A 23948-nucleotide genomic window follows, 5' to 3' on the forward strand; every position below is an offset into this window, starting at 1 on the left:
GCCGCCCACAAGGGAGATGCATGCAGCCGAGGAGGCCAACTGGTGGGGCCTGGAGCGACACAAAGGAGCCACATAAGATGTGAAAGCAAGGGGAAGCAGAGAACTGAGCAGTCAAAAACCTGACGCCATGGGGCAGGAAGGGGTAAGGTAGGACTGACGGGAGGTGGAGGGGTCACGTCAGGCAGGCGTGGGAGTTCCCGCCAGGAGTCTGGGTTTGACTTCACTGTGGGGGAGGCTGCTGGGGACTCCTGAGCAGAGACTGATGGAATCTGACTCACATTTTAAAGATCACTTTGACCTTTGCATAGAGAATCAGCCATTGGGGGAAAGACCAGAGATGGGGAGGCCAGGAAGAGATGCTACAGGTACCCAGGAGACAGGGCACAGTGGTCTGGACCAGGGGGTCCCAGAGGAGGGGGTGAGAAGTGGTTGGAGACAGGACATCATAAGAAAAGAGTGGACAGACCAACCAATGACTAGGAGAGGGCTGGGGATGGGGGACAACTTGGAAGTCCCTCCCTCAACCTGGGTCCGCGAGAATGGAGGCCTCTGACTGAGAGGGGGACCTGAGGATGCAGCGGTCAGACCCCTGTGGATGGATCAGTCCACAACGCCTCCTGGTCATGCAGGGGAGGAGAGGGCGGGGCTGGAGGGACACCTGGTGTGTCCAAGGCACCACCAAGGAGGCATTCCAAGCTGTGGGACAGGCAAGACCACCAAGGGAAAGGGGAAAGAAGATAAGAGGCTGGAGCGAGGAGGAGCCAGCCAAGGAGACCAACAGGGAACAGGCACGAGGGCAGGCAAAAGCCCAGGAGAGCACGGGGCCACACAGCCTGGAGGAAACTTCTAGAAAGAGAGTCAACTCAACAATAAAAAGACAGACAACCTAATTAAAATACAGGCAAAGGATCTGAATAGACATTTCTTCAAAAAAGCTCTACAAACATCCAACAAATGTGTGAAAAGATACTCAGCATCATTAGTTATTACGGAAACGCAAGCAAAACTACAGAGACACAGCTCACACTCACGAGGATGCAGGAGTGAAAGACAGACGGACGGCAGCAAGGGCTGGAGGGCAGGTGGGGACACTGGAACCCCCCCATGCGCTGCTGTGGGAATGTGAAATGCTGAAGCCACATTGGAAAACAGCTGGCAGCTCCTTAAACAGTTGAACATAAGAGTCACCACGTGACCCACAATTCCGCTCTCAGGATAAGCCCAAGAGGTGTGAAAACCTGCATCCACACAAAAACCTGCACACAAACATCCAGAGCAGCCATGCTCATAACAGCCAAGGAGAAACAACCCACAAGCCCAGCAGCTGACAAACGAGTCCATCCTCACACGGAACAGAAAGGAGTGCGGTTCTGACGCGCGCTATGATGTGGGACTGCATGGTGGCCAAACCCAGCAGCCACTTCCCTTTCCTCCTTTTCTTTGCCCTTCCCCTTCCCCAAACGCCTCAGCAGGCCCAGGGTAAGGAGTGCTGGGGGAGGTGGCTCTGCCAGGCCCGAGCTGCACCTGTTAGGCAGTTCTGTGGGAAAGGGAGGGGGCCCTGCATGTGCCTGACGTGTGCCCCCTTACCCTCCTGTGGCCCAGCAGGCAAGGCCCTAGCCTATCCTACACCAGCACCACAGCTCTGCATGGCTGCTCCTCAGGCCACCTCAGCTGCAGGGGCTGCTGAGGATGCCAGCAGCCTGGGGTCAGAATGACCTGTAAGGCAAGGGTAACGGCTCTCTAACTCTTCCTGGGCCTCCTCCGCGGCCCACCTACAGCTGCCTCTACACACAGTGAGGCCCCTGTTCTTCAGCCTCCTAAACTGCCCCCTCCACCAGGCACCAGAGGAGAGGGCCCACCTCTGTGATCCCTCTCTGACCCCAACATGGAGCAGGTCTCACCATCCTCTGACAGCATCCAGGCCGGGCCAGGCGGTCAGCACTTCACACCTGGCCAACCACCTCTCCGCTGCACAGACCTGCACGAAACCTTGTACAGCCCAAGGTCTAGCTCTGCAGGGAGGGAATCTTTATGGGGCTGTGAGCATGAGGCAGGGGGGCGTGAGTGAGGTGTGGCCCCAGAGCCCTTCATGACTGCAAGGGTCTCACTTCTCCAGAACCCCTACACAACTCAGGACTTGGTCTTCAGTGCAACCATCATGCCACTGCCTTCAAGAACCTTCCATTTGCTCCCACCACTCTGGAAATAAACCCCAACCAATCGACCATGGTCTACAGGGCCCTGGGTGGTCTGGCCCAAGTCTAACCCACTGGCACCATCTCTCCCCATCGTACCCTCCCTGGCCTCCCTGCCAGGACCACTCCCTGGGCCTCAGATTCCCTCCTTTCAGTTCCTCAAAAACTGCTGCTGCTTTAGGGCCAGTGGCAGTTTTAAAAATGGCCATGAAACTATATTCCTTCTCCTTGAATGTGGACAGACCTGGGGCTGCTTTGACCAGTGGAGGATGGCAGAAGTGATGCTGTGTGACTTCTCAGCTGAGCCACACAAGGTGACATCTCATCTGCCTGGTTTGCTGGAACCCTCGCACTGGAGCCCTGAGCCAAGAGGCGAGGATTGCAGCTACCTGAGGCCACCATGCTGTCAGGAAGCCCAAGCTACACAGACAGACCAAGTGAGTCCCAGCAGAGCTCAGCCTCTGAGTCCTCCCAGGTGCTGACCATGTGTGAAGCCTCCAGATGATCCAACTCCTCATTCCCCCAACCCACCCCTGGGCTTTGAGTGGTCCCAACTGTGGCCCAGACATCATGGCGTCAACACGAGCCTCCCCACCACACCTGCCAAACTCTGGACCCACAATTCCATGGGCCTCCCATCCTCACTGCTCTCCAGCTCCTGAGCCAGGTCCAGCCCTGGGGCTGCTGGACAGCTTCTTCCCCCCAAGAAATGGACCTGAACAAAAAATGTCCAAACTCCCACAGTGTCACCCAAGCCCAAGATGACATGTGGACACCACCCTGATATCCTAGAGAATCAGCCTCTTCCCATCTCTGCTCTCGCTCTGTGGCCCTGGGAAAGCCCCTCTTCACACGCCTCCCTTTCCCCACATGTCAGTGAGAGACCTGGGTTTGGTCAGCTGGCCCTGCCTGGGTTTGGGTCCCAGAGGTGGCTCTGGAAATAAGTCATCACCCGCCAGGATCACTGGCCCCCAGGTGACCAGGGGTACCTCCCCCAGGGAAGCCTTCCAACAGCAAATGACAGGGGCATGAGCTAGAAGTGTGCTTTCTCCTGCCCTCCTGGCTCTCAAGCAAATCCCCACAGGAATCCGTGTGCAGCATGTTAGATCACAGGAGGACTGGGGGGAGGTGCTCATGAGGTTTGCGGTCCTGCCCTGTACAAGCTCACGGCCCTGGGTATTTCTGCAGCAGTGCTGGGCTATTAGACTAAGTCCCTCAAAGAGCTGCCGTGCACAGGCCTGCAGTGCTGGATTATCCTGATCCAAGGCTTCTTGATCCCTTCTGGTGCTGATTACGACATGCAAATCCTTGTCCGAGGGGAGGAAAGTGCCATTCATACAGAGCTAGGCAGACCCTCAGTGGTCACCTCCAACCACAACCCCACCTCAGGGCCGCCTGACCTGGACTCCATGGTCTTTCTGCTCCTCACCACAGCATGGGCAGTGAGCAGGAGGCATCACTGCATCCCCCAGGAAGCTCAGAGAATGGAGCCCGAGGGACCATGCTAGAAAGCTCCAGGCAAGCAGGTCCTCTCAGCCACACACCAGGAGGGGGACGCTGGCCCAGCACACCCCCTCCAGATCTCAATAGTGTCCAGGGTGGAAGGGAATAAAGCCCAGCTGACTTCATGAACAAAGAACCACCAAGTCATGCCAACCAGGATAGGTCAGTGGTCAGGGTCAGGGCAAGGGGGGAGAAGGAAAAGGAAAGTCTACAGGGCAGGAGCCAACCCAGGCTCCCCACCGCCCAACAGGACACCACACAGACAGGGACCAGGCCCACAGCATCCACTGGGATGGGTGTGGGGAGAGTTCTAGGAAAGGAGAGGCAGAGACCGGGGCTGACAACTGTGGAACACTGAGTAGGCGCCACCCCTGCCAGTGCCTGGCCTGCACACTCACCCGGGTGCACAGCTTTGAGACGGGCAGGGCGAGCCCATTTCCCAGAGAGAGAGGAGGAACTGCCTTGTGGCCACAGTGAAGACTAGCTAGGGACTCCAAACCACACTGCCTCCACCTCCACCCAGTGCACACCTGTCCCATCCCCAGAATCAGGGGTCTGGGTCCTAAAAAACATCCTGCAAATCAGCAAACTCTCCCGCACATGGCCTGCAGCAGCCACTGCACCCATCTGCAGGAGCCAGCCGGGTCAGCTCAACAGCGGCTCCCCAGAGCCCGCAGCACCCCGGGCCCTGCGCCAGGCCCTTCCTGTGCCTGAGCAAAGCCAGAGCCCACAGTCCTGTTCACAGACAGGAGCAGCGAGAATCAGAAAGGAGAAAACATGGCACAGCCACCCAGCCCACCCAGGTGGGGCAGCATTCAAACCCCAATGCTGCCTCAAAACCCTCCATGCAGCCACTGCTGCCAGGGGGCCCTTCTCTGCCCAGGAGTGCCTGGCCCCTGGCCAGCCCTGCAGCAGGCTCCTGGCTTTTCCTGAGCACTGCAACACTAGCACCTCCTCCTTGAAGCCCCCCATGGTTGGCCCCAGATCATGTCCTCTCCATGCCCTCCTCCCACCTGCCCAGTGGCTTCTTCTCAGCCTCCCTTATGAGTTTGCCCCTGCAGCCACCGTTCCTGGGCTATCCACCGTTCCTCTCTGCTATCCACAGAGGTGCTGCCACAGGGCAAGGGCAGCCGAGCAGTGTGCTCCCCCAACAAAGCTCCCTCTGGGCCCACCCTATGCCGGACCCCAGCTCCAGGGCCACCCAGGCACGGGAGTGGGGTCATCCCTGCTGTGCAGTATGAGGAAGCAAACTACTGACCACTGATAGGCAGTGAGACAGGAAAAGGCAAAACTGGAGAGTGGAGGAAGGAAGGGCCTTGGCAGCAGCTGGGGTGGGATGAGGGCCGAGCTTGACTAGGAGGCCTGAGAACAGGTGTGGAGGAGGGAGGGGGGTGTGGGAGGCGACATCCACAGGGAACTCCAGTAAGCCGCCACCCACTTGGTATTTGCCCTTTGGGGTGCCAGGAAGTGTCACTCTCAGCTGTGACACCACTGTTTCTATAGCAACGGAGATTCCCAGAGGAAAAGAAAGGCGGCAGGAGCAGTCCCCACCAGGGTAGAAGCACACCAGAAACAGGATCCACAAGGCCTGGGTTGGAAACCTGTGCCTCCCCCATCTCTCTGCTCCAGGGAGCAGGGCTGGGGGTTCTAATCATACCCAGGGACTCTCTGGGAAAAGCAGAAACTGCAGTCCAGGAGAAGACACAGCCCCTGTCAAGGACCCCAGCTCTGCAGCTGAGCCCCACACCGACTTGGAGGAGCTGAAACCAGCCAGGGCACTGGGGTAGGGAGGGGAGGTCTGGGCAGCCTGTGAACCTGGCGAAGGTGTGCCGTCTCCATCCGCCTAGAACAAGCCCCTGCTTCCCGCAGACCCAGCCAAACCCAGAGCCAAGTATGGATCACTCAGTTGCAGGTCAGGCTTAAGTCCAGCCTTGTGCTGTCACTGACGTGCTCTGGGCTCCTGGGCAACCTGAAGGCCACTGGGAGCAGAGCTTCAACACCTGCAGATACAAGACAGCAGCGCCTGCCAGGCAGCACAGTTGCAGTGCTGCGGGTGCACCTGGCAAGTGCTGCACAGGGGCCCTGTCCTCCCAGAGCCACTGGAATCACCACTCCTTCACTCAGCTACCATCCCAATGGACCTGGCAGCGCCTGGCTGACGCTGGCCCTGGAAGCCAGACAAGCACAGTCCCTGCAGCCACTGAGCCTCACCCCATGGGATCGCCAAGCGGCCATAATGCTCTAGCCTGAGGGCTTGTGATGGGGATGCCAGTGTGGGGCTACTCAGGGTGGCTGACAGAAATGACAAGGCTGCACCTGAATCGTGCAAGATGAGAAACACAGGCTCAACCTTGTGAGGCTTTTATGAAGCTAAATTTATTCAATTTGAAGGACTGTCCCCTCTCCTGAGATCAGATCCCTCCCACTTCTGCAGGACTGAAATGTCGTTTCCTTTATAAAATGATGGTGATAATGGATGGTATTGGTTTTTTTTGTTTTTTGGTTTTTGGGTTTTTTTGTCCTTACTTGGCCAAATAAAAAAGCTGGCAGCTCTGTCAATGTGGAGAAAATATGGAACTGGCAACTCTTTGTTACTCTCAAAAGTTACTTTTAAAATGTTAACAGTCCATGACATGCATCCATCGAATGGGGTCATGGAAGGCTCTGGAAGGCCAAGACAAGCAGGCAAGGACTGCAGCCAGGCCAGGAGCTGGTGTGTAGGAGGAGGGCTCTAAGGTGAGAGTTTCGGGAGCTGACAGTTGAGGCTGACCTGCGGGTGGGGGAGCTGCACCAGGGACACTCAGTCCTCAGACCAAGGCCCTGGGTTGGGGCAGGACCCCCAGGTATATGTTGGGAGCCCCCCTCCTCTCCAAGGCCCACATTTGGTGACATCGTCCTTCAGCTAAGCAAGCCAGGCAACCAGGACATGCAGGTGAGGGCCAGGGTCCTGGAAATGCCCACCCCACTTGACCTCCAGTGACCTAACCCAGGAAACAGGCAGTAATGTGAAGATGTAAACACAACATCCCTGGAAACTCTGCTTGCAAAAGTGAAAAAATGGAAAGGTCTGAAGACCCAGGCCCGGCCTCCGTACATAAATCACACACGTTCAACAGCACACTCAGCACCTGCAAAGAACACATCTGCAGAGAAGTCTACTGAGGGCACATGCACTACACAACTGTAAGTGTAAAAAGCAGGATCCAAACATTACTCGCTCAAGGCTGATACTGCAAAATGTGTATTTTGAGAAAAAGCTGACAGGGAACACCAAAACGTTACCAGTGGCCCCTTAGATACCCTATACGTCTAAATCTCCTATAATGAGCATATGTTACCTCCCACAATCGGAAAACAATAAATTTTATTTTAAAAAAAGAACTGAATAGAAAATTAAAAACAGAGCAGCACGGAACATGTGCAGAGGCCCTCTGCACTCGGCGCAGGGTCCCCTCGGCTGGTCTGCCTGCTCATTTCGAATGGAGCTGGTGTGAGGGGGTAAAGAGAGACCCAGTGGCCTCGCCTGGGGCTTCTATCCTCACAACCTTCTCTCAGCTCCGGCCCTTTCAGGGGCACGAGGCTGGGGTGGCCCCCAGCTTTGCCTTTGGGGCACAGGGCAGGTGGCAGTGGGTGGACGCAAGGATCAGGCCTCCCAACAAGGCGGGCCCAGTGAGCGGCTGTGCTGACCAGGCCTGTCCAGGTACCCCATGCTGAGGGCACCCCACATCTCTGCAGGTGGGACCTGGCAGTCCAGGAGCAGCTGGGATAGTGAGTGCAGTGTGGTCTGCCTGGGAGAGCGGTGAGCCCTGCAGTGTGGCAGACACACATTTGGGAGGTGCTGGTGGGGCAGAACGAGTGTGAGCCGGCATGCACCCTCCCATCTGAGCAAACATGTGTCTATGTAAGCATCCAAAGGTGCACCTAGGCTTCTTCGAGGGGGCAGGTGCACCTGTGTGCCCTGCAAAGAAGTGACCTTTGGGGCCCCTTCTTAGGTTCCAAGCTCCAACCAGGGCTTATTCACAGGTGTGCATATACGTGTGTGTGTGGTCAAGGAGGCTGTCAGTGAGCGAGTGTATGAACAGATCTGGCATTCAAGTGTATACAGTGCCCACCCCACCCCCGCAAGCCGCCATGGCACCATGCACAGGTGCAGAGACACAGCAGTCAGCAAACTCACAGGCTGTCCCGAAGCTCTTGTGTGTCACTTGGCGTACCCAGGGACTGGAGGCTCCGCTCCAAGGAAGTCACTGCCAGAGAAAAGGGGACAGGCATAAGAAGCAGAAAGACCCTCCCTGATACAGCAACTCTATATATGTGCCCCAGTAGAGGCAGGGCAGGAGGGCTACGGACTGGGACCAGGGACACAGCAGTCCACCTAAGTGACCTAGAGCTCGCCCCACCCGACCCCAGCAGAGGGCCACTGCGGCCACAACCCTCTCTCCAGACAGGCCCTGTGTAGTCCTAGGCCCTGTTTCAGTGGCTTCTAGTCTGCCTGCCCTGCCAGTCTGAAGAAACCTGAGATAGGTTCCTTCCTCCACAGGGACCCATGCAGATTCCACCAAAGGAGAGGGCACGGCCAGCACCTGCCACCTCCAATGTCACCTCAGCAGCCAGGGCAACCCAGGAGGGAGGGGGTGGGCCCAGGCCGGGCACAGACTCACCGCTGGAGTTGATGCGGAAGACATTGGCCGACGTCTCCTGAAACAGCTCTTGGAGGTCACAAGGATCAACCTGGGTGGCTGGAGAAGACAGGATGAGGGGATAGCACACTGAGTGTCCTGCCCACGGGCTCATGGCCACTGTGGGCGGTTCCCAGAGACAGGAGCCTGAGAGGCGGCAGAAAGCCCCAAGCGTCCTCCCCAGCCTTCCCAGCTCAACCTCCTGAGGGCCAAGCAGGGGGTCGGGGACAGGACAAGCTGAAGAAAGGAGAGAAATGTGAAGATGGCGGGAAAGACGAAACCCAAGTCACCACATGCCCAGTGCCCCCACAGTCCCACTGCTGGGCACACATCCAGAGAAACGGGAATGCCTGAACACACAGAGCCCGCACATGCACGCTCAGAGCAGCGCTACTCCCGAGAGCAAAAAGGCTGAGATGGTCCTGGGGCCCAGCGGCCAGCAAAGGGTGAAGGCATCCCGCAGTGAAGAGGGGGAGCACCGACGTGCCCCAGTGCCACGAAGCACCAACCACCACGTGAGTGGAAAGAGCCGGTCACAAACGCCACAGACCTGTGATTCAGTACAAACCATTAGAGACAGAAAGTAAACTAGAGGCTACCAGGCAGACCAGAGGCAGGAACGGGGGGACCGCTAATGGTATGGGGTTTCTTCTTGGAGTGATGAAAATGCTGAGGAAGTGGCAGGTGGTGGTGATTACACAACACTGTGAATACACTAAAAAACACTTAACTGTACATTTTAAGATGGTTAAAATGGTGAATTTCATGTTATGTGAACTTTATCTAAATTTTAAAAAAAGCCACACATAAGACTGTGGGGACACCACCAAGCCCTGATGTGCACAAGGTGCCAGGGGTTGCCAGCACTGCCGGGCGAGCATAAAGCACACGACCACCAAGGGAAAGGCCCACAGCCCACACAACTGCACGCCCACCCACCCCACAGCCAGCCTTCCGTGCTGGGGATTCACACAGAGCTGCACAGGGACATCCACACAGCTGCACTCTCAACAGCCAAGACCTGGAAAGAGGGTCCAGGAGACACCAGGAGAGTAGACAGGCACCCAGGGCCACTGCACATGATGGAGCTCACAGTACACACAGCACGGCAAATCTCAGAAATACCACGCCAGACACGAGCCATACACTTTGAAGTTCTAGAACAGACAAAAGCAATCCGTAGTGCCTGTGGGGCAGGGCTGGGCTGGCGCTGGGGCAGGGTAGGAGGGACTCTCCTAGGGTGAGGGCTTCATGCTATGCCTGGACAGGGCTGACGCAGGTGCAAGCATTTGTCAAAACACCTACAGAAACATTCAGGATGTGTATAGCTCATTGTACGTAAATATCATCTCAAAGAAAAACAAAGCTAGTAAGCAAGCATCTAGAAGGAAGTAGTACAAGGGGACAGCCGGTTAGCTCAGCAGGTTAACCCACAGACTTGTAACACCAAGGTCATAAGTTTAGATCCCCGTATTGGCTACCCACCCCCCCCAAAAAAAGAAATACATGGCGGGTGGAGTGACAGTGAGTGGCCGATCTGTGACAAAAGCCACTGGTGAAATGTCAGTGAGAACCTAGGGGGTGGGAATAAAGGTGATTGTTGCATGGTTCTTTCAACTTTTCCTGTGTGTTTAAAAGTTTCCATGATAAAATACAAGAACAAAAGAACATGGTGTGAGGTCCACAACTGGGGTGCGGCTGGAAGATTCTCGGGTGCCAGCGGGACTCTCCAAACACTACTCTCTGAGCCAGCTGGAGGGGGCCCAGCACGGAAGGAAGCACTGCTCACCTGGGCTGAGCATCTGCTCTCCCCTGGGGACACAGGTCCCCAAGCCCAGCTCTGCGTCACAGGCAGGCCAGCCGCACAGAGGCAGGGCTGACCCTGACTCCCGGTTCACAGGCAAACGGCAGCCCCTCAAGCACTCTGTGTCCTGCTGCCTCCACCCTGCCCTTCCCCAGCCCCAGGCCTCCCGCATAAGCTCCCTAGCACCAGGGCTGGGCAGGGCCGAGGCCTCGCAGCCAGCACAGCCCACCCCCAGCGGAAGACCCTCTCTCTAATCAGGCCCCAGGCCCAAGTGCGGCCCAAGTGCAGCCCAACGGGCTCTGAGGAGCTGCCTCAAGCAGCTCACCCTGGGCCTCCGGGCCCAGCTGCCCCTCAGGGCAAAGCCTGCGGAAGGACAGGCTACCCGGGCTGTCTTCAGAACAGGGGCAGCTCAGCTCACTGTCTCTGGCCTGAAATGGTTTCTCACCACCTGACACACACTGCCCACTGCACCCCATGGGCTCTGGGGCCTCCAAGATATCACTAAAACATCAGGATGGTCACAGCCAGGGCAGCAGTCACAACAGTGACAACAAGGATGATAATGGGACAACAAATTGTGCCCACAGGCTGGGGATCTGGCATGAGCATATGGAACCCGCCCAATGGCCCAAGTATTATTCTCCCTGTTTATAGATGAGGAAGATGAGGCACAGAGGGCAGGCGACCTGCCCAGCGGCATGCCACTGTAAGTAGTGGGGACTGAGCTCTGAGTTCTGAAAGAAATGCAGCAACTGCCCAGTCCTACGGGGCCACACTCACCTTTGCCATGCATGCCGTGGCCACTGCCACAGCCATGAGGGTAGACGGGCTCCAGAGGCCCCACTCCCACAAGAACTCGGCTCAGGGCTGGAGGAGGAGAGGTGCCCAGAGCTGCCCCGTGTAGGGGCCATCTCCTGGGAGAAGGCAAGACCCTGTGTTGGCAGGTGTCTTCCTCACCACCACCCCTCGGCCACCCCACCGTGCCCCACCCCTGCCAGCCTCCTCCCCTACACAGCCCAGACTGCCAGGCCTCCTCCAGTGTGCACACCATCCCTGCCCTACACCCAGGAAAGCCAAGAGTCTCCAGGGCCTGGAGGGATCTTCGCAGGCAATCAACAGGTATCTGTTGATGATGACAGTGAGTGAGATGATGAGACACAGTCTGTGCCAACACAGAGGCAGAGCCACAGCGGGGACCTCGGGACCAGCGAGGCTGCTCCACTCCAGCTGAGCCAGCTGCGGCCAGGGCAGGGTTCTGACATCCTCCAGGCCCAGCTTCCTCCCCAGCAGTGCAAGAGAGGTTCCACACAGAGCCCTATGCAGGCGTCAGCCCTTCAACATTCTCGCTCCCCACTGCAGGGAAGTCACCCAGCAGACCGATATTCTCCTGCGAGGCGCCTACCCTGCATCCAGGAGGCCTCACCTTCATGCCCACATCCCCTCACACCCCACCCTCGCTTCGCCCCAGGCCTTGGCCCACACAGCTCACATCTGCTGTGGCCGGCCCTGACTTTGGTGATCAAGGCCAGCTCCAAGCCTCATGCCCATGGTTTACCCCCGAAGAGATAAGAGGACTCTCTGTGAAACAGGCAAATGTGCTTAAGAGACTTGAGAAGGCCCTGGGCTAGCTGGAGGCATCCTGGCAGGGCGAGTCCTCCCCTCCACAGCCTAGTGCAGGCTAGTCCCCCAGTGCCATCCTGCCTCCTTCCCCTGACAAATGCCAACTCCTTCCTTAAGAACCTCCCAGGGTCTCCTCTTCCAGAAGCGCCTGCTGAGCTCCCAGACGGAGCTGAGTCTCCAGGCTCCCAGACATCTCGCTGCTCTCCATGGGCCTTTCCCTGCTGGTTCAGCTCCCCCACTGCTGAACTCAGGGCCCTCCATGCACGCCCTACTGGCTGGCACTGTGCTGGCACATGCAGGTGGCAAACCGAGGCTGACCTGAGGGGCAGCTGCCCATCCCATTGCACCCCTCTTCTCAGTGAGGAAACCAAGGTGTGGGGAGAAGACGCCAGGCTGCTGTGGCCCGTGCTCTGCTCTGAGCCATGGGGAGTTGAGTGTGACCTCCTGGCCTCCAAGACAAGCCAAGGCACCTCTGCTAGATGTGCTGCAGAGAGAGCAGAGCTCAGCAAGGCAGGCGACCCCGCCACAGGCCACCCACACTCGCCCCCAAGAACAGGGTGCCCTCGGAGTCTGAGGGGTCTGGCTCCCAATCCCAACCAGCCACCAGCCTCTCAGATTCTGAGACATGTTACCTGGACTCTCAGAGCCTCGTTCTTCTACAAGACAGAGCGGGTGATGCCTGCTCCCTCGCCTGTCCTCTAGTCTACAAAATGAAATGAGGAACGATTTGGTTCTGAGAACCTTTGCTATTTACAACGTTTATGTCTAGGTGATTCCAGAAGCTGCTGACGCTCTAGGCAACAGCCTTTCCACAGATAACGGGGGGGGGAGTGCTTCCCTCCTCACCCACCTCTCTCCTCTACAACCCCTGTCCACTTGCTCTCGCAGCAGCTCTCCCTGACCCACCCCAAATCCTGCCCTCTGGGACCCACCATTTTCTGACTAGGGCCAACTGCCGTGTTGTTGATGGGGCTGCTAGTCCCATGAGGTATGAGGCTCTCTTAAGCATGGCAAGCTCTTAATTAAAACTGATTGATCAGTTTTTGAAACATCATAGCAACCAGTCCAGGAACTGGCCCCAGGTCACCCAGCTAGGAAGGAGCAGGGGTGGGACCGGGAGCCGGGCCTTCACAAAGATCAAAGGTTACACCCCATAGGGCAGACACTGATCTGACTCTGAGGAGAGAAGACACAAAGGAAGTGAGAGGCAGATACGCAGTAGCAGGACCCTGGGGCGCGGCTGCAAGAACCAAGGTCTCAGACAAGGCCCAGCTGCGTTCAGAAAGCCAAGGTCAAAACCTGGTCACAGGGCCTGAACCAAGAGGCACCTGGCACCTGGGGCTCCCCCAGCCTCTGCTCCGGCAGCCAGAGACACTGCAGAGCCCTCCAGCTCCGGCCCCTGGTCAGCAGGCAGAGGCCAATGCTGTAATGCACAGCCCCCCTGCAAGTACCCCATGGAGGCCCTGTCTCGAGATGGAAGCAGTGGGCATCCAGCCCAACAATAGCAGCAGGTGCAGCCCAGCTATTTCTGACACTGCTGTGGAGTTCAGTAAACACCTAGAATGTGAAAACCAGGGCTAAGGGTGGGCTGGGAACTGGGGGTGGAAGCTGTCAGCTGGCTGCCTTGGGAGTTAAGGCAAACCCACGGGGAGGGCGAAGGAGAGGTGGGAGGGGATATGAAAATATTCTGGATGGTCCAGGCACAGGAGCAAGGACAACTACTGAGTCCATCCCCAGGACTGACCCCTTTCCTGCCATCAAAATCTGTGAAAGGTGCCTGTGAGGAAGCCCCCTTATCTTAAACAGAGATAAGGAGGGGACGCTGGCTGAGGCGGTCTGGTCCATATGAACTGGGGGGACTGTTGGCTGTCTCCCTAAAATCCAGTCTCTCCTCTCCCCACTTGGCCACATGGCTATGGACATCCCAGCCTCCCATGCAGCCAGGGGGACCACATGGCCAAAGTCTCTGGCCCCAAAGAAGTGAAGGGTGCAAGGTCCCTCTCATGTACTTATCAGGAAGCTGCCAGCCCATGACTGCCGCACACCCTTCTTCCCGGCCTGGATGCTATGGTTTCAAGTCCACTTCCACCATGCAGAGGAGGCGGACAGCAGCCAAGGGGAGTGCAGAGCCACATGCTGAAGGGCCTGGGTCCTTGCTGGCCCATGGAGCAGAGCTGCCCTCCCAGGGGACCAGCTGGACTGCTGCACGAGTGGCAAGTGTTCCATCTTGTTTGGGGTCTTTGCTACAGCAGCCTCAACTCATCTTCACTAACACACAAGCACACAGCATTGACTTAGGATGTCCTGCTTCAGCAAACATAAGCGTTAAGAGTCACAGGAGAAGGGAGAAGTTTGTTCTGGAACATACCAGTCATCCTTACTGTGGCACGCCCTCCCAGATCACACAGCCAACAGTGGTCATGCTCTGACAAGGGGCGGGTGAGTAGGGACACAGGCACTGCACAAATATGGCCTGAGCCTCTGCATTCAGTGCAGGTAACAGGTTAAGGCTGGAGGGGGATGAGGAAGAGGCAGGGCACCTGGGACGATGCCCAGGTGTCTGGTTCGAGAGATCAGGTGGAAGGTGGGGTTGGTCACCATGACAGTAAACAAAGAAGAAAGAGGTCTGGGGAAGATGGAGAGTTCACTCTGGTCAGTAGAGTGCAGAGGTCTTGGCCAGCAGTTGACCACATGGATTTGATTCTTAGGTCAGAGACCTGTGCTGGAAACAGGAATTTGTGGGTTCACAGTACATAAGCCAAATTCTTATTAAATAACAATGCATAGCATCAGAGATACTTGGGCTTCTGCCATAAGGGAGTTACAGGGTCTGGCATTATTCTCTCCTGTAAACAGCTAAAAAAAAAAAACGGAGGAAATATCAGAAACGACTTTCTGATAATGGACAATATTCAGTGCAGTACTGCAATCCTGAGAAAATGAGAGAAAAATGAGCTAAGCTCTAAAATCAGCCCAGCTTTTTGCCACAGGCAACTGAAGACTGCTAAGCAAGGGGTGCCAGTATGGAGTGTGGTGGTCTCGCTGAGTTTAGGGGTCAACACGAGGGCAGGGGGCGGGGCAGACACCAGAGAGGAGAAAGCCCGGCCCACAGGAGCTCCAGGGATCTGCACAAGGGCCCCTGGGCCTCCAGCTAAATACAAATCTGAGGCAGCACAGGGAGAAACGCCGCCTGGCCAAGGAAAGAACAAATGTCAAGAAAGAACAATTTGCCAGGGCTGGAGGCCACACGTGGACTCATGCCGGGCAGCGAATTGTTTGAGTTCACACTGTGGGAACAGCACAGACCTCCCCTAAAGACACAGAACACTTAGTCATGACTGCACAGGGTCACACCTGAGAAGTGGGGTAAATCAGTGTTAGGGTAGCCTTAAAGAGATCAAAGTGATCTACGTGTAACTTAACTGCCTCCTAGAACAAAATCCACTCCTCTTCAAAGGAAAACAACACTGCTCCCCGCAAAAACCAAAGGAGAACAAAATCCAGCAATAAATAATACAAAATGCACAAGCAGAAATCACTAGATATCTGAAGCAGAACAATGTGACCCACAACCAGGAGAAAGACCAGTCGATAGAATCAGACTCAGAAATGGCAGAGAGATGGTGGAATTGGAAGAGAAGAGCATCAAGCAGCTACTATAAATACACCCAAAATGCACCCATAAATATGCTCAAGGATGCAAAGGAAAACATGTACCAAGAGAGGAGAGATGGTAAAACAGGGAAAAAGACCCAAATGAAACTTCTAAAGGTAAAAACTAAAGTATTTGAAATGAACATGTCACTGCCTGAGACTAACAGTGGAAGAGACACTGACGAATAAAGGACCCATGACCTTGAAGACAAAGAAGAGAAACTAAAGAGAATGAAACAGATAAAAAGACTAAGAAAAGTTAAAAGGGTTCAGGCCCAGGGGCAACCCTGAGCAGCCCAGCACACCCATGGGGAGAGAGGAAAAGCAGACAAGTGATCAACCAAAGATAACTTCTAGAAATAATGACCGAAAGTCTCTAAAGTTTTATAAAACCAAGAGATCCAAGAACTTCAACAAGCCCCAAGCAGAATAAACACTTTAAAAAAAAAAAATCCAAGGCACATTATAGTCAACTTTCAGAAAACCAGCAATAACGAAGAAAACTTAAAGGGTCCAGAGGAAAAACCACACATTGCATTCAGAAGAACAAAATACAAGGGGAACTCCATTCTTTCACCAGAGGCTGTGCAAGCCAAGAGACGATGGAATGGCATCTCTACAGTGCTGAAAGAAAATAAAAAACTTTCAGCTAGAATTCTACACCCACTAGAAATACATCTCAAAAACAGAGGCAGAACAAAGATTTATCTTTGACAAACAAAAGCTGAGAGAATATGTTCTGACCAGATGTGCACTACAGGAAATGTTAAAAGAATTTATCCAGGTTGTAAGTAACAATAAAAGGAAATCTGGATCTAGATAAAGAATTAAAGAGTGTCAGAATGGTAAATATGAAGATAAATCTAAAAAGACATTTTTCTAATTTTTATTTATTTAAAAGGCAACTGATTATTAAAGCAAATGTGTTATTAGCACTAGTATGTTGTTAACACCACGTGTAGTAGCAAAAGCATGAAAACGAAGGCGGGGGAATGGAGCACACTGCTGTAAGGTTTCTGCATTATATGTGAAATGATGTACATCTGAAGTAGGCCATGAAAAGTTAACTAAGTATACTGTGAACTCTAAAGCAACCACCAAAAAAAAACCCAAAAACAGGAACAGCTACTAAGGCAAGAGTGAAGGTAAAATGGAATACTAAAAAGCACTCAATTACTCCAAAAAACAAAACAAAAACAAACAAACAAAAACAGGAATGAATAGACAAAGAAAAAAGAAAAAAAGAACAAACAGGAAAAAAACAAAACGTATTGGTATTTACACTAAAGATAAATGAAATAAACATGAGTTGTCCAACATACCAGCCACTAGCCACCTGCAGCAATTTAAACATGCCTTTAATTAATTATAATTAAATAAAATTATAAGTTCAGTTCCTCACTTGCACTAGCCACATCTCAAGCACTCAGTAGTCACATTTGGCAAGTGGCTACCATACTAGAGAATGTAGATTATGGAACCTTTCCATTATTAACAAAAGTTCCATTAAACAGCACTATTTCAACCATTCCAATTAAAAAGCAGAGATTGCCATATTAGATTAAAAGTAAGACTCAACTATACAGTGTATACAAGAAACCCACTTTATATATAAAATCTGATGTAGCTTGTAAGTAAAAGAATTGAAAAAATATGTGATGTAAACAGTAATCATAAGAAAGCTGGAGTGGCCACACTAATATCAGAGTAGAATTCAGAACAACAAATATAAACAGGAATAAAAAAAAAGACATTTGAAATTAAATAACACACTTCTAAATAACCATAAGTAAAAGAAGAAATCACAAGGGAAATCAGAAAATATTTTTAACTGAATGAAATGAAAATATAATACATTAAAATTTGTATAAGTAAAGCAATGCATAGATGGAAATTTATAGCAATAAACACATATTAGAAAATAAGAAAGTTCTCAAATCAATCATCTAACAAAAGAAAATTAAACCCAAAGTAAGCAAAAGCAAGAAAATAAAGATGAGCAGAAATCAATTCAATTGATATTGTATAAATAGAGAAAATTAGTGAAATCAAAATCTGGTTCTAGAAAAAATTGATAAAATCAATAAATTTACATCAGGCTAATACTAAGATTATAAACTTACTTAAATCAGACTAATCAAGAGCAAAAGAGAATACAAATTACAATATCAGAAATGACAGAGGCTGGCCCCATGGCTCACTCGGGGAGAGTGCGGCTCTGGTAGCGCCGAGGCCGCGGGTTCGGATCCTATATAGGGATGGCCGGTGCGCTCACTGGCTGAGCATGGTGCAGACCACACCATGCCAAGGGTTGCGATACCCTTACTGGACAAAAAAAAAAAAAGAAATGAAAGAGGAGATATCACTACAGATCCAACAGACATTAAAAGGATACTGAAGAAACATTATGAGCAACTTCATGTCAGTTAATTTGATGACTCATTAAATGAATGAGCTCCTTGAAATCAACAAAGCTGTCAATGATCACTTGAGAAGAAACAGATAGACAGCACTACAGCATCAAAGAAATGAATTTGTAGTTTAAAATCTTCCCACAGTAAAAAATCCAGGTTCAGATGGCTTCACTGGTAAATTCTATCAAATATTTATACAAAGAATAATGCCAATTCTATATAAACTTTCAAACAGAAAAGGATATCCTTCCCAACTAATTTCAAGATTGCAGATTAACTCACTTTTTAGCTGCAGTAATCAAGACAGTACAGTATTGGCTTAAGCAGAGACAGGTAAATCAACAGAAATAAATCAATATCCCACATGAGCATAGAGTCGATTGTAAAAAGTACCAAAGTAATTCAATGGCAAAAGGATAGTCTTTTCAACCAACGGTGCTAGAACCTTCAGGTATCTATTAAACCTCAACCCAAAATCAAACACAAATAGTAACTCAACATGGATCAGACTTAGGAATAAAAGCTAAAAGTATAAAACTTCTAAAAGTAAAATAGGAAGAAAATTTTTTACAATCACGCAGAAGGAGGCAAAGGCTTATTAGGCAGGATACAAAAAGTAAAAATCATTAAAAAAAGACACAGTTAAGAAAATTAAAACACAAGCCACAGTCTGAGAGAAAACATTCACAATACAGATGTCTGACAAAGCCCTTATATCCAGAATAAATAAGCTCATGAAAAGTGGACAATAGATTTGAACTGATACTACATAAAAGAAGAGATACAAATAGCCAGTAAGCATATAGCAAGATGCTCAACGTCAGGGAAAAGCACATTACAACTACAATCAATGAGACCACTACACACCACCCACAGAATGGCTGACCCTAAGTGACTGGCAACGTTAAGTGCAGGTGAGGATGCAGAGCTCGATGCTTAAGGGAATTTAAAATGGTACAACCACTTTGGAAAAAAGTTTGGCATTTTTTAGTTACACCAACCATATGACGAGCAATTTAACTCCTAGGTATTTATCCCCCACAAAAAGTGAGAATATGTGTCCATATGAGGACTTACACAGATGTTCACAGCCCCTTACTCATAACAGCCAAAAGGTGGAAACAACGGGGGAAAAAAGTCCGTCAGCAGGTGGATGACAGCACAAGCTGTGGTACGTCCAAAGGTGTCTCCACTCCTGAGCAGAAAAGGATGTGAACTGCTGATCCACGCTGCAAACACACAGGATAACAAAGTGACATAGGAAAACAAAGTAGGTCAGGCATGAGAGAGGGCCTACTGCAGGACTCCAGAATATGCAACTGGAAAGAGACCTAATCCGTGGTGGCCGTGGGCCTGGGCTGGGGACGAGGAAACCGTCTGAGGTCATGGAGATGGTCATACCTTCACTGGAGTGGAGTTATACAGGTGTATGGGGACGTATGGCACGGCTGGCCTCAGGGAGCACAGGTCTAGGGGGCACCACTACCACCCCAGGGCAAGGTGGGGGCTCAGACTTTCTGAGTGCAGTCCCTGGAGGGTAAGCCACAGGCAGAAGCGGACAAGTGCCTGGCTCTGCCTGGCCTGGAACGAAGTCAGAGAGGGCCCGCATGCTCATTGCCCCCACAGCCGCCCTGAGAGGGTCTTCACACCACCCAAGCCACCACACTCACGTTCAGCAACAGAGGGTAAAAAATCAGCGGTGCTTATCAGGGCTTTCTCTTCACATCCCCGTCCCCACCCGCTGCTTCTATAGTGAGCAGAGATAATGGGACATTCCAAAGCCACTGAAAGAAAGCAAGCACGCCTCCCCTGCCCGGCGCAGCACCTCCCGCACCTCACTGCAGGCTCCATGGCTATATCTGCCTGCTGCACAGCCTGCTGCAGGAAGACACATGAAGGCTTTTAATGAACATCTGGCGATTCCGCCGTAGTACAAGACGCCGTGCCCCTCCCCACATCTGCTCTCATAAGCAGCTCTTCATTTAAGTCACCTGCAGGCGCAGCGGGAAGGGCCGGCCATGCAGGAGGGGGGTCCCCCAGGACGGGAGCCCACGGGGACCCCACACAACCACACTACAGTAACTGGGGAGACCTCCCCTGAACAGGATGTCCCTCCCCAATCCCCCACCACATGTGGCCCTGGGCCAGCACCTCCCCCACCTGCCTGAGAGCTGGATGAAGGCCTGCAGTCCCAGCTGGGTTTCGGGAAGGAGGAACCCAGTGACAACAGCAAGTAGCCTTTCCTGGCTGCCACCCGCCCGAGCCGAGCCAGCACCCCAGACACAAGCTGAGAACCTCTCCTCCCCAGGAGAGAAAGTGGGGGCACATTCTCACCTCTGGAGTCCAACAGGCCTGGGCAAAACCCAGCACCCCACTGCATGGGGGCTGCCACTCCGCTGCTCTGCACCTCCAACCCCCTCTGTGTGGAGATGACAGAGTCCCCCTCACAGGCTACCGTGGGTCCACCCAGCATGGTGCCTGGCACAGACCCAGGACTCAGGAATGGCCCCTGAGGAGGCCTGCAGCAGCCTGTTCCCCGGACTTGATCCCCACCCCCCACTGCAGACAGGACATGGGGTGTGCACAATCCACATGCAGCAACCCCAGGAGAGGACAGAACAGAGGCCCCAGCAGCCCCGGCCCCTGCCCTACTTCCCCATCACAGAGCCACCAAATGCCCAGTCCCACAGCCAGAAACCTTGGACTTCTCCCTGGCCTCCAGGCCCTGCATGACCTCGGTGGGGTTATGGTGACCAGCCTGCCTGCCCACCCCAGGAGGATCCCTGTTCACCCACGCATCCAGCTGATGGACTGACATGAGCAGATACAGGGCTAACCCACAGAAAGGACACACCCTCTATACACCCATTATCACAGCTTCAAAATACTCAGAGTAATAATCGTGGACCTAAAGAAGAAATAGATAAATTCAAAATCTTAGAGCGTGACTGTAAGAGGTTTATCTTCAGCTCCCCCAGACGAGCCCTGGGCCAGCCTGTGTGACTGGAGTGCAAAGGACATGTAACTGTGTGGTGTTCAAAGACTCTCAGTTACTCCTGCCCAGCGACTATGAAGACGGGTCCCTGTCCCTGCATGAGGGAGGGAAGAAGGGCAGGGAGAGAGACCTGGCACCTGAAGCCACGCCACAGACCAGGCAGAGGAAGGAGTGAGAGGGGGCAAGCAGGGAGCAGCAGAGGCACTGTGGCAGCAGAGACTGTCCTTTATTCCAAGCAGCAGGCAGCTCAGATTGCCCAGGGGACAGGGTAAGTGCAGGCACAGGCGGGGGCAGCAGGCAGCCTGCAGGGTCACGGCTCTGGTCCCACGCTGTGGGCACTGAAGGAGGAGCAGCAGAAAGACTAGAAACAAGAGACACGGGGACACAGCTGCAGGTCAGGAGGATGAGCCCGGCTGCCCCAGGGATGGGATCGGACAGGCCAAGCCAGCGGGACAACAGGAGCAGCCAGTAGACAACTTCCAGAACAGCAAAGGGAAGCAAACAGGCTCCTTCCCCAGGAAGGCACCCTGGCCTGACAGTGGCTACTGGGGCATGTTGAAGATGCAGTAACTTCAGGCTGTTTAATGGCCACATATGTGGTGACTGATTAGCAATGTCTGCCAGGACAAGGCGTGGGGCTTGGAGACACCTGTGCCAGGAACTCCCCACTTCTACTTGCACTCTCAGTGCTTCTGGAAACCCAGTCCTTTAAAGTGCTCTGGGACAGAAAGGCCATGGCAGATTTCCAGTCTGGGCCCAGCTGCAGGGGGACCCAGTGAACAGCACGTGAAGGGTCCAAAGCCTCCAGCACACACAGGTGGCTAGTGTCATTCATCAGAGCACAGGCCACACTTATGGACTCCTTCACGGAGCGCTCAGTAACTCCCGGGAAATGTAAGTCCTGAATCAGCCAAGGCTCAGTAGGGGAGAGAGGGTAATCTTCGCTGGCCTCATGGAGCACACATATCAAGGCAACAACTGTTGCAGCCAGCAAAGCTCAGCTTGGCAGAGCAGCCCAGTGGGCGAGCCAGCAGCCAGAGAAGCCCAGGACAGCACTCCTGCCCAGCAGCCCCACCTGGCAGAAACAAGCTCCCAGAGGGGCCATCTGCTGGAAAGAAAAAGTGGAGAAGGAAATGCCAAAGGGCAGGGCTATGAGGAATGTGTGGGCTCCCCGGGAGCCTCACCAGCCAAAAGTGGCAGCACCCCGCCCTTAAAGAGAAAAACCCCCTGCCATGACTAAGCCTGCCAGCCAGCCTTCCTGCCCAGCACTCCTCAGGATGGCTGCGCCCCTCACACGCGGGACAACCAGCCCCACACCGGTAAGGCACCTCCACTGAGGACCACAGGACAGCTGGAGGCAGCTTCCCCAACAGGGGGCTGACGGTGGCTGGGGAGCTCAAACAAGATCAGGGTCAGGGCCACAGCAACCAGGACAGGACTTGGTCTGGGAGGGCAGACAGGTGTCAGGGAGGAAGTGGTCGTGAAGACTGGGGTGCAGGAGGCAAGCGAGCATTGCCACCCAGAAAGAACACAGGAGCCAAACATGGGTTTGCCCAGTGCCTGCTGAGTGGGGTTTTAGGGGCAGCACATTCCAAGTTTCCTGATGATCACGTCAGTGTCAGGGGTTACACACACCTTTATTTAATAAAAGAGGCTAAACTCCAACCAGACACAAAGGTGCATCATGGATGGTTCCATTTACAGGAAACATTCAGAAGAGGCAAAGCCACAGACAGAAAGCAGAGTGGCGGCTGCTGTGGGCTGGGGGAACAGAGAATACAGGGCCCAGGGTCACCTTGTAGGTGAGGAAATGCTCTGGCATTAGACAGTGGTGACGGCTGCACAACACTGTGAATGTATTAAAATCACCAGCTTATGCACTTTAAAAAGGGAAAAATGACTTTTGCCATGTGAATATTCTCTCAATAAAGAAATAAGAAATGAAACGAAATGAAATAATAAGGCCATGGCACGTGTCAAAGGCCCAGAGCTGTGACAGGCAGGACCGCGCCTCTCTCAACCTCAGCCTCCCACCAATGAAGTAAGGGGCTCAATGGGCTGAATCTTAAAGGGCCCCTTAGTCTTTGTCCTCAGAGATTGCAGGGCTCCAGGACCCAGCCTGCTTCCAGGCATAGCCTAAAAGCTCCCAGAACGTCAAGTCCCACTGACACCACCACAGTTAGGGCACCCAGACCACTCCTTGGCACCCAGGGGGGACACAACCAGGCAGAGAGGTGGTGTCGCAGAAAGGGCCAATTAGCCACGTGATGGCTTCTGCTTGTTTAAGTTCCTTATGTAGTTTCTGGATCCTGTTTCAAGTCAAAGACTAGGCATGGAATTAGAGAAGAACCCCTGAGAAGCTGCCTCCAGCCCCCACCTGCAGGAATGACTCTCTCCCCTCAGGCTCCCGCTCTCACACTCTCTCTCAACCTCCCTCATCACTCCCTCCCCAGCACCCTGAGCCACCCCCAGCCTTTACCCTCCAGCGCTAAGCCAGAGCGTGCTCCGTGCTCTGGGGCCCAGTCAGGACAGAGGCCAGGGACCAGAGCCTTGGACACAAGCTGGGACAGTGAGAGGCAGAAGGGGCTGGTCGAGCCACTGCTGCCTCCACAGCACCTCCACCTCCTCCATTCTCATCCAGGTCACCCCATCAATGCACCATCCATTTGGCCACCTGTGTGCCCGGTAAGCTGTGCCGAGCCCCGCTGTGGCCCAGGCCTGGTGCTAAGGACCACGGGCCAGGCCTCTACCTTCACCACTTCCCAGTTCATCCCCTACTGCAAACCCTGCCCCCTGCACAGCCTCCCACTCACTCCTCTTCTCCCCCACCTCTGACAGCACCAGGAAGCCCACCCAAACCCTGGGAGGAGGGCAGGAGGGTTAGACTCAAGGAGCCACAGCCCATGACAGCAGTCCTCTGCATCACCCAGCAGCATGGGCCCACCCGCCAGCCTCTCATGATTCTGTCCGACCCCACTGGAGGGGACGGCTGAGTCACTGCAGCAGCTCCCAGAGACAGAGCACCTGTGCTTGCGCAGTGCAGAACAGAGGGGAGGCCCTGAGGCTGACTCCACGCTCAGCACG

The 23948-nt window shown here is 53.6% G+C and overlaps 1 protein-coding gene across 10 annotated transcripts in view; it reads right to left on the reverse strand.

The window, feature by feature from the left end:
• Positions 1-23948, reverse strand: part of TSNARE1 (t-SNARE domain containing 1) — a 180791-nt gene that overhangs the window by 101157 nt on the left and 55686 nt on the right. For all 10 annotated transcript variants that reach the window (XM_063079523.1, XM_063079524.1, XM_063079522.1 and 7 more), the window contains 2 exons: positions 8360-8437; positions 7876-7945 (listed from right to left, as the gene is read on the reverse strand). In XM_063079523.1, coding sequence (XP_062935593.1) covers positions 7876-7945; positions 8360-8437 — 148 coding nt within the window. The remainder of the gene's footprint in view (positions 1-7875; positions 7946-8359; positions 8438-23948) is intronic.

Source organism: Cynocephalus volans, chromosome 15 (assembly GCF_027409185.1).
Source record: "Cynocephalus volans isolate mCynVol1 chromosome 15, mCynVol1.pri, whole genome shotgun sequence".
NCBI lineage: Eukaryota > Metazoa > Chordata > Mammalia > Dermoptera > Cynocephalidae > Cynocephalus > Cynocephalus volans.